This window comes from Barbus barbus (assembly GCF_936440315.1).
Source record: "Barbus barbus genome assembly, chromosome: 43".
In the NCBI taxonomy this organism is placed as follows: domain Eukaryota; kingdom Metazoa; phylum Chordata; class Actinopteri; order Cypriniformes; family Cyprinidae; genus Barbus; species Barbus barbus.
The window spans coordinates 10,541,996-10,559,381 of record NC_136721.1 but is presented as its reverse complement, the minus strand read 5'-3'; the positions used below and the strand labels follow the sequence as shown (position 1 = coordinate 10,559,381).

Here is a 17,386-nt window from a genome sequence, read left to right as displayed (position 1 = left end):
ACGACATCAAGTGCCCACATGCGTAAGTCTACACACCTGCAGCATATTTCTCAGAGCCACAGTCATTTCGAGGCCTCTCGCATTTGGTCGTTCACACTCACACACGCACACTCATACTTTTTTTTCCCCGAACCCCCGATTGCATTTGTCATCGATTTCCAGTTGGCAAAGCAACATGACCATAAAACATCTCTGTGGATCAAATTCATGTAAACATACACCTTATGTTAGAGTGGTTTATATTGCATGATGGTGGGAGGGGGGGGGGGGGGGGGGGGGGGTGTCACAGTTCAAATGGGGGTCAGCTCCCAAAAGAACACAACCTGGAAAGGAAATTAAGGAAAAAAAGACCAAAAAGAGACAACAAAAGAGTAAACGAGTATAAAAAATGAGGCGTCCGTATAAGAAAGGCTACAAAAAACTCCACTGGCCCTCTGGCCCTCAGCATACAGCAAAAGGCACCACAATATTACTCTATTTTTTTTTTTAAGTTGTGAAAAAATTGGCACATCTTTTTTATGCTGTAAATCAAAGTGTACATATAAATAGAGTTTTCCCTATAAAAAAAGTCTTTGCTGTTAACTAGTAGACAACTTCTGCTAAAATGAAAATAAATATTTCATTTGTTTACAATATCTGTCAGTTATATAAAATAAAAATATTTCTTATAGGTGCATGTCTATAGTAGATCGGTTTTTGTGGATAGGTGGCGGTCTCTCTAGTGGGGTGCATTGTCCAGTTTGGAGCGCGAGTGCGTCAGTCTGGTCTGTTTGTTGGCGCGTGGCCCGTGCCGCCCGCTCTGGGCGTGAGAAGTCTGCGTGTCGGGCACGGGCCTGTAGAGGGTGACGGGCTCGGTGGCATTCATGTTCTGCATACTGAGGAAGGGCGTGTTCTCACCTTCCTCCCCCTCCGAGTCACTGTCCGACAGGCAGCTGCGCGAGCCTAAGTCCCGGGAGGGCTGGTAGCCGCGTGGCGCCACGTGCCCGTTGAGTCTGGACCTGCGCCAGCGCCGACTGCTTCTCTTTGGTTGCTCGATCGAGGAGAGGTACTCCTGGGTGCTCTCGTACTCTTCCTCCTGAGCCAGCCGGTAGGGGCTGGAGGGAAGGCTGCCGGTGCTGTCTCGCAGGTAGCTGCCGCGCTGCTGCTGCCGGTAGGGCTCATGGCCCCGGGCCTCGTGCAGGGGCACCTGGTAGCGCCGCAGCAGTGGCTGGTCCTCCTCCGGTGGGTAGGGAGCGTGGGCGGCGGGGGGCAGAGACATGGCGTGGATGGCGTTGGGAGACGTGATCTGGAAGGTAGGCACCTGCGGGGGCAGTGAGTAATGGAAGTCCACGGGAGACAGGCGAGCCGGAGTGGTCAGCGCCGACACGTACCTGTGCCGAGAGAAGGGCAGGGAGAGAGAGACAGTGGAGAGAGGAAGAAGAGCGAGCAAGAGCGGGAGAGAAGAAGGTTGTGTGGAACAGATACGCATGTCAGTCAAACATCTCAAGTACACGTACTGTAAAAGCGAAGGGACCCACCACCGAAAAAGGAGTCGCATTCAGGGGTTCTCAAACTTTTCGGGTCACCCACATAACAGAATGAAACCATTCACTTTAGGATCTCACAAGTGGCAAATCATGGAGACATGGATTTGCATGGAGATCACTGTCCATTCAGGCTGGTCGAAAATTGGTCTTTGTTCCGAAATGTAATTAATAATAATAATAATAATACACTACCATTCTGTATGATTTTATTTTTAATGAAAGTCTCTCATGCTCACCAAGTCAGCATTTATTTGATAAAAAATAGAGTAAAACATTAACATTGTATAATTACAATTAATAAATATTTGCTATTTGAATATATTTTAAAATGTAGTTTATTCCTGATGCCAAAAGCTGATTTTTTTTTTTTTTCATTTTTTCTTAAGTTTCACACGATCCTTCAGAAATCATTCTAATATGCTGATTTGCTGCTAAAGAAACATTTCTTCTTATTATCAATGTTGAAAACAGTTCCGGTCCCTTTTTTATTTTTTTTATTGGAAACCATGATACTTTAAGGAATTTTTTTTGTTTTGGAAAGAAACCATTTTCTTTTTAAACAATGTAAAAGTCTGTACTGACACTTTTGTTCATTATTTTGCATCTTTGTTGAATAAAAATATTAATTTCTTTTTTTATGGTAATGGTAATATACAGGATATATTATACATTTTGAAAAGGATATAAAATAAAATAAAATAAAATAAAGTAATATTTCATATATTAAGCTCAAATTGTTTTTATAACTGACGACTATTAAACTTGTGCAAAAAAAAGCAATACAATACAATACAGTATATAATAATAATAATACTACTAATAATAATTTTATTCCGGTCCTCACAAAAAATTTTCACAAATAAAAATACACAGTTACCGAAAAAGGTGTAGGCAGAAGCCTTGCTTATTAAGCCTACCCTTTAGACATAATTAATATAAACAACATTATAACAAAAACATTTCCCAAAATGTACAAACATAATTCAAAACAAACATAAAAATACACACTCCAGCTATTACTTCAATTTTTCTTTTTTTTAACAATACAACCACAATTTATTTATACCGAGTCATATAATTATTTATCACCTTATTTTTATAAATTTTCTTAAATTGGCAAAGTGAATTACATACTTTTAGTTCCTTATCACATTTATTCCATAGATTTACCCCAGATTTACCTCTTTAACAGATAAACACCTACTTTTTGCATTAGTTCTTGCCCTTACTTTTTTGAACATACAATCCTCTTAAATTATACTGACTTTCTCTTATTTTGAACAGCCTCTGAATACAATTTGGAAGTAAATTATTATAAACTTTGTACATTAACTGTAAAGTATATAAATCAACTAAATCTACATGCATGTAATGCATGTAAATTAATAAACAATTTATTTGTTGGTTTGTAATAATCAACCCTTTTAACAATCCTAATAGCTTTCTTTTGTAACATATATATTGAATTTAAATTGGTTTAATATGTGTGACCCCACACCTCCACACAATGAGTAATGTATGAGCGCACAATACAATATATATATAAATGTTTTCATTCAAAATATGTTTTATTCTATTTAATATTGCAATGGATTTGGACATCTTTGTTTTTACATGACTAATATGTGATTTCCAACATAATTTATGATAAATTATAACACCCCAAAATTTCCTCATTATTAATCATTAGTTTCACTTTATTGTTATTGTTACTTTGTCGATTACTGAATATTATAAACTGTAAGTATATCTTATGCTTCTGACCACACATGGGTGACCTCAAAGTTGAGAACCTCTTCCTCAAGTTCCCCCATTCACGGAGAACCTGGAATTTTAAAATTGTAATTTTTAGGCCTGGAAATACAAAGAAAATCACTCAGTTTTTTAAAAAGTTTTTCCTAGTACTCAACTTGCTCTATGAGTGCAACCTCTCTAAAATGATGTTAAAATCCTTACTGCATCATGGATAATTCATGAATATTTCTCCACTTGTTCAAAGGTGGATGAATGATATAAAGGTGGATAATTCATGAATATTCATCCCCTGGTCAAAAGGTGTGGAATCCCTGTTCTGTGTCTGCTGCCCATATGCAGTGTTCATGCCTTGTACTTTTGCAGTACTGTATCAATTTGCGCCCACCTTGCTATGGCACTAGAAAAAGGATAGTATGCGCACTAAGACATGGCGGTTGAAAGCTCAATAACAAATGACAGCAGACGTACACACTACAGGAACAAATGAGGCCACGTCAAACCTCCCAGTCTTGGCTTAGCATTGTTGCTGCAGCATGCCACCAGATGGATGACAACGCTTGCCTTACGAGTTCCCTTCCATTAGCGTGCATCATGCTACACTTAATCATGTACGCGGGTAATTTTCCTTGATGCCTTTGACAGAAAAAAAGAAAATCCTCCCTATCTGCGCTTGTTCCTTTGACCTGTGCTGTGTGAATTAAAGTGAGCGTGCCCTGAGAGAGGAGGCCACAGTCAAACTGGAGCAGATAAATTAACACTGGCTGCTCTGTCACAGATTTGCAGAGCCTGAGGGCAGATAGCCGTATACACAACAGCTCAGTCAGCTGCAGAGCAGGAGAGAAGGTAGAGAGGGAAATAGTGCAGAGCAGAACACCAGAGACCTGTTTCACCCCTGAGATAACGTGTTGTTCAGCTCTTGTTGACTTAATGAACCCCTCACGGTATACATTCTCCTGTTTTGGCCCTTGCATGGTGGCGTGGGCGTTTTGCAGGCAAGAGATAACTGTAAATACAGCTGGCCGTGGGCTAGAATCTCTCTGCCTTGATACAAATACTGCGTATCTGGAGCAGCGAAGCTTTGCTTGACCCCAACTCCCTCTCTGACACTCTCAGCTGGGCCAGAGCATCTGCACGATTTGCGCAACAAGTTTTACTGTTAAATTTTTCATGGTATGCAGTGTGTAATTTATACAATGATTTTTGAGGGGTCAGCGTTCTTATTTCTTATGCTGACATAGCACATAAATTTAGTCATATTTTTAAATAAATATAATATTTTAATATTTAATATAATTATAAATAATATATAATATTATATATTTAAATAATTATAAATACAATCATTTTTACAATGCTAAATTTTGTGTGTATACACACAGTGAAGGGAAGTACTTACAAATTGTGGTGCATCACTGATTACAAATTACATGACAAAATGATTTTTTTGGAGAATAATCTATTGGATTATATATTCTGACTACTTTTTTGATTACTTTTAGATTACTTTTGACCTAAAATATATTAATTTTTTTGTTATCAAGATCACACATTACATTATGCCAGGGAGAGAAAAAAAGAAGAATTAGGCCAAATCAAATTATGAAAAATTTAAATGATTATGTAATCCTGATTATGTAATCCTGCTTACTCTATCAGTTACTACCCAGCACAGTGTGCATGTGTCTGTATATATATATATATATATATATATATATGTACATAGTGTATATATGTATTTATATATTTAGTTACTTATTTAGATTTTTTCATTGTAGTTTGCTCACCTTTTCATTTATTTATCAGTTTTATCAATTATATTATTATAATACTGTAAAATAATTTTATTAAGTTGCATGGGCTGTTAAATTGTCTTTGGGGTTCAGGTTTTAATTAGAAGGGTCGGAGCACCCCCAAACCTCCCTGTAATGGTACGTGCTGTGAATATTTGCTATTGAATCGTTCACGCCACCCATGCCAGTCCCCAGGTGTAAAGGAGACTGTGCAGTAAAACGCAGAGGAGTCTTACTGCACACACTAAAATGGTTCTCAGTGCAATGGCTGCAGAGAGGGGGGCGCTCCTGCGCACCTGTCACTGTGCGGAGAGTCCCCAAGCGAGTCGAAAGAGTCGCCGTACTGCAGGGCCGGCCGGTGGGGCTCAGTAAAGCCACAGTGTGCGGCACGCCTGGCCCGTGCCTCCATGCACGCAGGACTGTTGCATTTACTGGTCCCCACTGAGGACGACATCATGCCGGAAGGACAGTCGGAGAGGACGCTGTCTGTTCGCTCCAGACTCCATGTTCTCCCTTCATGTCTGAGAAAGACAGAAAGCAAGAAAGAAAGCAAGAAAGAAAGCAAGAAAGCAAGAAAGCAAGAAAGCAAGAAAGCAAGAAAGAAAGAAAGAAAGAAAGAAAGAAAGAGAATGGAAGAAAAGGGAAGGAAAGAAATCAGGGTAGAAAAAGTGCACGAGATGCTTAACCCAGTGGTTCTCAAAGTGTAGGGGGACGGGAGGCTTCCCAGGTTCTTAGATTTCTTTCATTTCCTTTGGCTTCAAAAAACTATGATTTCACAAGAATATAGAGAATATGGAATCATATGGACTACTTTTATATGATTTTTGAAACTGGACAGTTGGTCACAATCCTCTCATGTCTCATCCATCTCAGTTTGTGTTCCAAAGATAATTGTATCACAATGAGGCCAGTGTTTTTTATAAACTATAATATTTAAATTTTTTATAATTGCATTTTAATTTTAATTTCATTTTTACTTATTGTTTTGTGCTTGTGTCGTTGTTTTTAAAATATTAATTATTAATCCATTTTTATTTTTGTTTTTTCAGTAAGCGCTTTTAGTACTTCTTTTAGTAACTTGAATTTCTGTCAATTGTCAAGGCATCATTTTTAAATTTTGATTGGTTTAATTTTTTCTTCTAATATTTGTATTTAATTTCAGCTTTATTTAAATTAACAAAAAGTTAATTTTTAAACCGTTTTAGTTCTTGGAAGCGATAAAAATGTAAATAAACTCTGGCGACAGTTAAATTCTGGGTGAACTATTTATTAAATTAACGTTTTAATTGAATTATTTATATGCATTTTTTTATATGTTATATACAAACTTAATTATAACGTAGGTCCACTGACAATAAATTCTTTTTTTTTTTTTTTACTTACAGGCAATTCATTATTCACAACAGTAAAAACTATCAAAATGTAGTAGTGCTTTTTTTTCATTAAAACCATAACTTGACAAAACAAAAGGGGCCAAGAATGCTGCACTGGTCTCTTCACGTAATCACTGGAGCTCTTTGGATATTTGGAGGTAAATATCAAACTGACAAGATGAAATACTCCAAGGCACTCGTATAGTAAAAAAAAGTCTGGGATAAGTCATTAAAACGTTAAAAGTGTAGATCTACGCATCTCCATAACTTCACTGATAATTTGTTATATGACAAATCACAATCTGTCAAACACTTCCGCATTATTCAACAAGTACTACACGTGCTAACAAAATTTGCCAACAATGCGGTTGGTTGATTACAGAGGATGTGTTAAGGGTGTACAAAGCTCCTGCTACAAAGGAATCATGACAGAACAAACCGAGAACCACTGGTTTAACCCATATGTGTGTAAGATTCCGCTTGAGTGAAAAGCGTGAAGCCGGAGGCCTGTGAGGTGATCATGGTGTATAACCTCTGAGTTTCTCTGCACTCACTCAATCACTCACACCTGTGGCTTGATTCTAAAAGGAATGAATAACGGCTGCTGACTCGGATTCCAGCGGGACAGTGAAGGGGAAAGAATGCTGAATGAGATGAAAACAGACGTATGACTCTGGCAGGGGGCAACTAAAGCATGACCCCTGGTTCTTGATGAGTCTACACACACACATCCTCTGCTCATTTGTGGTCAAACATGCCACGCTGTCAGGAATGTACCTGTGAGTGGAGGAATGAGCCCGGGTGGAGGAGTTGTGGGATCTGGAAGACTGCCGGCTGCCAGGAAAAGGTGCCTCTGCTCCGTGTCTTATGACTCTCTCAGTCGCCGGGACATTTTTGGAGATATACTGCAATTGGGGAAGAAGGAAAGAGCCATTCAGTTACTGACAGAAGGCATTACATCACAGCAAATTCCATTTAAGAAGAGTGACGTACATCTACCATGGGTATCTCCTCAGGACCAGGTCCTGGGTGATTGGGTCCGTTGGCCAGGTTGCGGTTGGGATGATCCACATAAATGTTCTGCCTCAGATGATTGTGCATCTTCTTCCTCTGTTTCCTGGGGGGGAGGCTACAGTGAGGCAGTGTCACTCTCTCAGACACCGGCCCAGAGTCACAATCATCACGTCACAATTCAAGTTGTTAAGTTTAGGTATTGCGTAGGATTAGGGATGTAGAATACAGTCATGCAGAATATGTGTACTAATAAACAGCCAATATTAATAATAGGCATGATAATATGCAACTGTAGACCTAGTTATTAGTGAGAATTGATCTCTACATTAAAGTGTTACTGAATTTTCTATTTAGCAAAAAATCTTGAAAAAGTAATTGTGGTTTCCACAAAAAAAAAATTAAGCAGCACAACTGTTTTCAATATTGATAATAATAAGAAATCAAATCAGCAAGCATTAGAAGTATGTGACATTGAAGACTGGAGTATTTCAGCATTTCCATTACAGGAATTAATTACATTTTAATATATATTCAAATAGAAAACAGTTTTGAATCCTATTTTTTTAATCATAATAATATTTCACAATATTACTTTATAAATGCAGCCTTGGTAAACATAAGAGAAAACCCTCAGAAATAAGTAAAATAAAATAAAAAACATTTTGAACAGTAGTAAGTGTTCTTTTAAAAGTTCATTCATAATTAATATTCATAAAATGTGATTTCAAGTTTGATAGACATTAGTTATACAATTGAGGCCAGTCAAAAAATTACCCTAAGGCACAATTAAGTATTACTGCTATAGTAATATGTTATTATTATAAGTAATATCACTGCCGTTGTGCCTTATACTTACTTGGTTTTGCAGTAGGCCACCACACAGACTATGCCCACAACCAAAAGAGCCACACAGATGCCGGTGATTGTCAGGACTCTCTTCTGATAGAGCTCCTCTGCCTCTGCACATCACCACACACACACACACACACACACACACACAACAATTATCAGCCTCAGCTGCAACTAAAACTGCTTCTAAACTCTCTCGTAAACAGTTCCCACTGCTGCACCGATCCTCCTTCACGTCATCTTATGATGAAATCTGAGAGACATCACATATGGCTCAGATGAACATGTTCTTCCTATTGTGCATTCAGCATGACTCAGATCCCGCATGCTCTCAGTAACAGCATGGATATGAGGATTAATCGTGAGATGGGAACGAGGCTCGGGCCTCAACAAAGGCTCTAATGGACCAGCTCAGCAGTGGAAACTGCTTGCGTGAGGAATAATGCGTATCATTATTGTGGACGTGAGGGAATCGGTCTGTCTGAACAATCTGCTGATGGGCGCTGATGGTTTCTGTGAGTCCATGGATGCCTTCCTCCACTGGGGGGCATTGCAATTCAGCTCAATTTAAAAGATCAAAAAGCATATCATGAGGACAATTGAAATGTGGATGAATGTTTGGGACAAATTGGTTTAAGAGGTGATTACATGAAGGCACAGAAACAATCATCAGGGTGTTTGTTTGGCTTGGTCAGTTATAGTTTATTAATGTATTCAAAACCAATCAAATCATGGATGCATAGAAATCTTTAAAGGAATATTCTGGATGCAGTTGAACAAATCGAGCTCATTTGACAGCATTTGTGGTATACTGATTATCACAAAAAATTTAAAAGAAAATAATTATATAAAAATATTTAAATAATTTTTACAGCCAGTTGAGTACAGCTGCCTTGAGTACAAAATAAATAAATTAATTTGACTCTTCATTTGCCTTCTTTAAAAAGACAAAAAAGTAAAAATCAAGGCAAAATTAAGGCTCTTACAATGGAAGTGAATGGGGCCAATATGTAGACGTTAAAATAATGTTTAAATAGCATAGTTATAAGATATTAACATTATTCTTGTTAATATGATTTTAATAAAAAAAAAGTTTTTTTTTTTCTTTAAAAGCTTTAAATGACTGGAAAAAAAATATTTACACGGTTAACAGTTTAAATAATAGTTAATAGTTTAAATAATTCTATAAATTTTAAACTTCTTTAATATATTCCTGCTTTCAAATCCTTAAAAATGTTCCCTATTTACAGTAGTTACATTGTAAGTGCCTCACTGTAACCTCTATTTTTGTGTTTTTAAAGAAAACAAGGGATACGTCAATTTTTGTGGTAACATAACATTATGCAACAAACCTTAAACTGACTGTAAAAAGCTCAGAGAATACATTTTAACAAAAGAATTGATGTAAGTGCTTTTATAAAGCTTCACTGCAACCTTGAGTATTGCTTATTTAAAGGTTCCATAGAATGGATTGATACAATATTTTAAATTGTTCTCGGATATCTACATAGAAGGTATGTGGCTTTAGGTAAGGGCAAAAAATCTCCAGAAATGGTTTTACATGACCATTTAAAACCCTAGGATTTGTCCCTAGAATGAAATGGTCTGTTATTACCTTATTTGGAAGGTTCATGAATAATAATGTTGAGCTCTGCTCTGATTGGCTGTTTCACAGTGCGGCTCATTTCAGTAGCTCTCACAGCAGGAAGGAAACACAGGGAAAATATATATTTCAATACTTTCTCGCACAGTTATATCATTGGGTAATTATACTGTAAATAAAATGCGGGCATCAGGGAGCCGCTATTAATATGCGGGGCATTGAAACTGCTTTCGAATGCACGATTGCTTATTAGTTTTACGTTCACTTTCGAGATTCGCAATCACACGTACTCTTTTATACTATGGAGCGGCAGTACTTACACATTTTACAAGATTAGATGTTTGTCAGTGGTGCTCAGGATCTGTAAATCATTAGCCATCATCCTCAGTCATCTCTCCTTACTCTGTTTATGTGGTAAGTGAAATCTTATGTTCTGTAATGTAACAGACTACCACTAGCAAGAAGCTAACCATGTACCTTTAGTGGCTCGCGTTATTTTATTAGAACGCGTTATTTGCTTTCCGTGCCTTTCTGAATACAGACAGCAACCCCTCCCTGCACTTCACATCCCCTGCACAGCCTGGAACATAACAGTTATTTTTCTCGCTCGTTTCTTCACAATACCAATTGGCTGTGTAGGTTTGGCTAGCGGCTGGCATAGAATATGGGCGGGTATATGCAAATGTTGGGGGCGCACACTATTTTTCAGTGGTCTTTTGCATTCACAAGATTTACAATGGTGTTTGAGGCTCACGGTATGCCATGTCCATGTACAGAACTGTTATTATTCAACTATGCCAAGGTAAATACAGTTTTCCATTCTATGGCACCTTTAAAGAAAACTTTTTTTTTTGTCCTAATCAACATTATACCACTCATGCTGTAGATTGAGCATAACTTGTTTAAAACCAGAAAATTCCTTTAACACAAACTGAATATTGGGTTCAATTCCAAAGGATTTTTTATTTTTTTTTTAAATATCAAACCACAGACTACATCCAGCCTTCTGATTTTCCTTGGAAATGGTCCTTGGTTTGGTCTCACAGACCTTCTAAAAGGAAGAGAATGGGAGTCCGAGAGGGATGGGGGCTAGTTAGGGGAGAAATATTTCATAATCAATAATGAAATAATCCAGCTGTCGTTTGCTCGGTAGTACAGAGCGAGGAGGAGAACATTATTTCTGAAGGGCCTCATCTGTGCTGGTAGGAACAGAGCCGAGTATGTGCTTTAAGCACACAACGTGACTTCATAGAGAGCCTAGTTTACATGTAACGTAAAATGGATCATTTTCAAGGGAAAACAGAGGCTGTTTTTGTAAGCAAAGAACAGACGATTGGGAGAGGTCATATAAACAACCTAATTATGGTTCTAATGCAGTTTGGCATGCTAGGGCACTAGGATTTAGTTTGTTCAAGCCCAGTAAAATTAAGAACAGGAAACAAAGAGAAACTGCGTTCAATTTGAACCATTATCAGATACAGCTGCAGAAATCGCATTGGTGAAGCAGAAGAATGGAAAGTAGCGTGCGAGGATAGAGATGAAAAATAATTCAGCAAAGACAACAGGAAAGCAGGCAGATGGAACAGGGAGAAGAACTTGAGAAAATGAAAGTAAAGGAACTATTTTGTTTGAGGAAAGAAAAGGGAACTTTTATCTGCAGCACTCATCCACATTGCAATGAAGGCAAAGCACCATGATCAACTGTACAATAAAAGACCATCTGGAGAAGTTACAGCTGGTCATGATCAGATTTTATGTAAACGCTTTGGAAATACAGCTGTACAATGCCAAAAATAAAAAATTATTTATTCAGTATTTTTATTGTTTTCTATTAAAATATCTACAAATCAAAGATGCATTAACTTGAATAAGAAAACTACATACAGTATTAGGAATTGTTTTTGTTTTTTATTTACCTACTGTATTCACGTTTATCTAAAATGACAAACATGTACAATTTAGTTTGTTTAAAACAAGAAAAAATTTAAATGTGGTAGGAAAAAATAAACTAAGTTATATTTCATTATTTTAAAAATGTTCAATTTCAATAAACGGGCTAAATCCTGAAAATGCATGTGTAAGGGAACATGAACACGCTTTATTAACGTGATCCAAGGCTTTCCAGGTAAAACATAATTAGATTAAATGTTAGTACAACTCCAGTGCACATAAATTCACTTGAAGCTACACACTTGTTATGTTTACCGTTCAGTAAATACCAGGTTGGTGTGTAAAACGGACAGGAGGTTTACACAAATCACCCCCACATAATGCTAACTCCTTAAGTGCTGTGACTAGCTTCATACACATGAAGAAATCTGTGTACATCTTCATGTTGATGACAAAAAACTGACTCATTTGCCGACTCTTTATGTCGTTCCAACCAATTCCACAAAATATATGGTTGTCAAAAGTCTTACGTAAAACTTGAACTAACTACGCAAGTTGTTAAATGCTCACAGTAAAACTGTTTCTGGCAACGTGTCTAGGGCTGCAAGAAAGTTTATGGCTAATTTTAAATGGGTAAAACACAGTGAGCCGACTGAAACTTGTTAACACTGCAGGCAAATCCAATTTAGTTGTCAAAACTGATCTTTTGGATATTTTGAATATATGATGTGACTATATGATGCATATATACAGACTACTGTGGATTGTTGGGTAAAACACTGCTTGTGGGATTGTAAAATGGCTACAAAAGGAAGTTTTTTTATAAAGGTTTATAGAGTGCCCCTATTATGGAATTTTGTGAATAAAAATATCCGGCTAATTTTTAAATCTGAAAGTGCACCGTGTATAAAGTGTATAAAGTCTCTCAAAAGACAGAGTCGACACTGAATCACTGAAACGCGTCGTTTTTAAAACGAATCCCAAGCTGTTGACATAAACATGAACCATAACTTTTTCATGTTGGTCTGAATGAAAATGCAATTTTATTCTTTGCCACTAGGTTCCGCTTTTGGAGCGTAAAAATCGCGGTTTCTAGGGTAACGCTGTACACAAAGCAGCACTGCACTCACAGATGCTGCTTTATCAGGCATTACAGGCATGATTAAATGAAAATGAGACCAATCGGTTTGAAAAAAAAGAATCGTTGAGTGAATAAGGTAAAAATAAATGCATATTATAAGACAATGAAAGTGGTTTTTGACCATGCATGCATGCTAACCTGTTGTTGGGGACTCCCAAAACCTTTCATTACCCATAATAGGGGCACTTTAAGGGGCAATATAATATGACATTCTTTTTGTCATAATTAATTTATTTAAAATATATAATGCAATTCTTATAATAAATTATTTTCTATATTAAGCATCTTTTTAATTTCTGAATTAATTTGGATATTACCTTTAACAAAGTCAGAAATGTCCATATAAATATGTATGCATTTATACATACAAAATATATATATTATTTTGACTCTGAAGCTCCAGTGAATATTGTGCAATTTGTATGATGTTACATATGAGTCATGTTACTGAATGCTAGATAAAAATAAAACTCAAATAAAACATTTGAAATCTGATATGATCGTTCAGACTAAAGCACATTCCAAAAAAAAACAACAAAAAAATCTGTTTTTTTCCGAAACGGATTTAAGTCGGATCCGATTCTTTCTGCCTGTCTGAACAAAGCCTTAAAATCCCATGGTGACGGGGCGAGGGCTGCAGATAATGATTCCCATGCTGACTCTTGGAAAGAAGGGCTACTATACAGAGCAATGGCTGATTGACAGATTTATTTGTTAATCAATTTGTTCATTTGCTTTAGAGTCCATAAGAGAGTTTTGTGAAATGGAATGAGAGCTACACAGTTCAGTCTGGAAATCAGAATGAAGGATCGGTCCATACCCATAAATTCAATCCCAAGAGACTCTGCCAGTGCAAATAGTTGATAATGAAGAGCAAAACAAAAACAGAGAGAGAGAGAGGAAAAACAAGATTTAAGAGAGAGATATCCCACCATACACAGGAACACATATGGGCATTATGAAAGTCACATTGTGGACACATCATGCAGATACTAAAGAGAATAAGTGGTTAGATCATGCGTGTTAGAGCACGACTGAAATACGACCAAACCTGGATTAATGTGTAAGAGATAATTATAATTGCGCATAATAAAATAGAAATCATCAAACTAGCATCTATAGCACCAAACTAGTAGTTTATTTTGGTATTTATTGCATGGATTAGGATCTGAGATTTTAAAACGAGCAGCTAGGTTAGTAGATTCGATTCACTGGCACTGTTAGACACTTTAATTCATGTTATTCTACGGCGGTTATTTCAACTCTATCATTATTATAATTATTGTTATACTACAAACAAAACAGAAAGAATGCAAGTTAATTGATATACATTCCAGTGGTCATTAAACTACACAATTAAAATATCTCTGATGTGTCTTACCTGTGGGGCACACAGACAGCTGATATTATTCATAAAACATTTTGGTGCATTTTTATGTTAATTGTTAATGACAAGATGCTAATTACACTCTATATTAGTAAAACATGCTGTATGCAACAAATATTATGATTAGACCAAGTAATTCAGATATTATTATATTCAATTTTTGCATGTATCTTCAGTCTGGTTTGAGCGTCCTTTCGGATAAAACACAAGACTGGATCGAGAACGCAGTCGTAGCGGCTTTAAATGCGGAGCTGTGAGTGTTATAACTGGTGGTATGCTGTAGCTGATAATACTATCAAAATATATTCTTACACAAAGGGCCCTGGGATCAGGATAATTAGATTATTTGAATTAATGAGTGAACGACGAGCACTTTTCTGGGCAGCTCACGTGCCTAAAATTAGCTGCAGGAACTTTTCACTGTTTTCATGACAGCGGAATTTCACAGGCCTGATAGAAGTGGAACAGATGAGCAATCCTCAGGTAGAGATTTTAAAATACTTTTTATTTTAACTTTATAATGCAAAAAATTAAATAAAAATAAATTAAAACACTTTTTACAACAAGGTTTCATTGCTAACGTTAGTTAACTACATAATAGTTAACATGAGATAACAATGAATGAAACTTCTACAGCATTTATTAATCTTAGTTAATCTAATGTTAATATCTATGATCTAAATATTTTTAAGATCAAAAGTTGTATCTGTTAATGTGCATTAATGCACTGTGAACTAACATGAACATGAACATCATAAACATAAAGGTTAATAAATGCAAAAATATACTGGTTATTGTTAGTTCATGTTAGTTAATGCATTAACTAATGTTTACAAATGAAACCTTTTTGTAAAGTGTTACCAGAAAACACAAATATAATGGTTGCTTTGCCAGGGATTGCCTTATATCAGTGGGTACGGAAAGTATTCAGACCCCCTTAAATTTTTCACTCTTTGTTATATTGCAGCCATTTGCTAAAATCATTTAAGTTCTTTTTTTTCCTCATTAATTAATTAATGATTTATTAAAAAAGAAAAACTGAAATATCACATGGTCCTAAGTATTCAGACCCTTTGCTGTGACACTCATATATTTAACTCAGGTGCTGTCCATTTCTTCGGATCATCCTTGAGATGGTTCTACACCTTCATTTGAGTCCAGCTGTGTTTGACTATACTGACTGGACTTGATTAGGAAAGCCACACACCTGTCTATATAAGACCTTACAGCTCACAGTGCATGTCAGAGCAAATGATGTGGTCATGAGGTCAAAGGAACTGCCTGAAGAGCTCAGAGACAGAATTGTGGCAAGGCACAGATCTGGCCAAGGTTACAAAAACATTTCTGCTGCACTTAAGGTTCCTAAGAGCACAGTGGCCTCCATAATCCTTAAATGGATGACGTTTGGGACGACCAGAACCCTTCTTAGAGCTGGCCGTCCGGCCAAACTGAGCTATCGGGGGAGAAGAGCCTTGGTGAGAGAGGTAAAGAAGAACCCAAAGATCACTGTGGCTGACCTCCAGAGATGCAGTCGGGAGATGGGAGAAAGTTGTAGAAAGTCAACCATCACTGCAGCCCTCCACCAGTCGGTTCTTTATGGCAGAGTAGCCCGACGGAAGCCTCTCCTCAGTGCAAGACACATGAAAGCCCGCATTGAGTTTGCTAAAAAAACACCTGAAGATTCTCTGGTTTGATGAGACCAAGATAGAACTTTTTGGCCTTAATTCTAAGCGGTATGTGTGGAGAAAACCAGGCACTGCTCATCACCTGTCCAATACAGTCCCAACAGTGAAGCATGGTGGTGGCAGCATCATGCTGTGGGGGTGTTTTTCAGCTGCAGGGACAGGACAACTGGTTGCAATCGAGGGAAAGATGAATGTGGCCAAGTACAGGGATATCCTGGACAAAAACCTTCTCCAGAGTGCTCAGGACCTCAGACTGGGCTGAAGGCTTACCTTCCAACAAGACAATGACCCTAAGCACACAGCTAAAATAACGAAGGAGTGGCTTCACAACAACTCCGTGACTGTTCTTGAATGGTCCAGCTAGAGCCCTGACTTAAACCCAATTGAGCATCTCTGGAGAGACCTAAAAATGGCTGTCCACCAACGTTTACCATACAACCTGACAGAACTGGAGAGGATCTGCAAGGAGGAATGGCAGAGGATCCCCAAATCCAGGTGTGAAAAACTTGTTGCGTCTTTCCCAAAAAGACTCATGGCTGTATTAGATCAAAAGGGTGCTTCTACTAAATACTGAGCAAAGGGTCTGAATACTTAGGACCATGTGATATTTCAGTTTTTCTTTTTTAATAAATCTGCAAAAATGTCAACAATTCTGTGTTTTTCTGTCAATATGGGGTGCTGTGTGTACATTAATGAGGGAAAAAAATGAACTTAAATGATTTTAGCAAATTGCTGCAATATAACAAAGAGTGAAAAATTTAAGGGGGTCTGAATACTTTCCGTACCCACTGTATATAAAGGCAGCTAGATATTTTCATGTATAAAGAATGATTGCGAATTATTTATTTATATATTTATTTATTTATGTTTTGGAGCTCACCTGCCAATGTCCAAATTCATGCAAATTCAAAGCAGCTTGGGCATTCTTCAAAATTTCTCCTTTTATGTTCCACAAATAAATAAATGAATTAAAATTAAATGAACAGTATAAATTGTTCTTTATACATGAAAATACATATTCAGTATTACTTTTCAGTGAACTATTCCACAGTAATGGGGGGGGGGGGGCTACAATTGACAAAAACATTGTATTTATAAAAATAAATAAATAAATATTTTTAATCATAATTTTCTGTCAGTTTTTCCATGGCCGGCAGTCTAGAAGCCCCTGGGCTGTCTCAGTGCTCCAGCTGGAGGTCAGCTACCGTGTTAGCTCTCTACTATGACTCTAATTGGTCAAGCGATTACAATTCTCTTAACAGCGAGATGAACAGAAAGTGACAGAAAATCACTTTCTCTTGGAGACGACAGCTCTGAGGACACATCTGTCTTCATGCACAACCTGCACACTGGGATTTACAGCCGGGCTTTGC

The 17,386-nt window shown here is 37.1% G+C and overlaps 1 protein-coding gene across 2 annotated transcripts in view; it reads right to left on the bottom strand.

The window, feature by feature from the left end:
• Positions 1-224: 224 nt before the first annotated feature.
• The window catches only part of nrg2a (neuregulin 2a), a 59,197-nt gene continuing 42,035 nt past the window's right edge, over positions 225-17,386 (bottom strand). Inside the window, exons 6-9 of one of the 2 annotated variants that reach the window (XM_079406004.1) lie at positions 8,315-8,417; positions 7,438-7,573; positions 7,222-7,349; positions 225-1,370 (exon numbers count right to left, since the gene is read on the bottom strand). In XM_079406004.1, coding sequence (XP_079262130.1) covers positions 719-1,370; positions 7,222-7,349; positions 7,438-7,573; positions 8,315-8,417 — 1,019 coding nt within the window. In that variant the 3' untranslated portion in view covers positions 225-718. The remainder of the gene's footprint in view (positions 1,371-7,221; positions 7,350-7,437; positions 7,574-8,314; positions 8,418-17,386) is intronic. The other variant, XM_079406005.1, reaches the window with a different exon arrangement.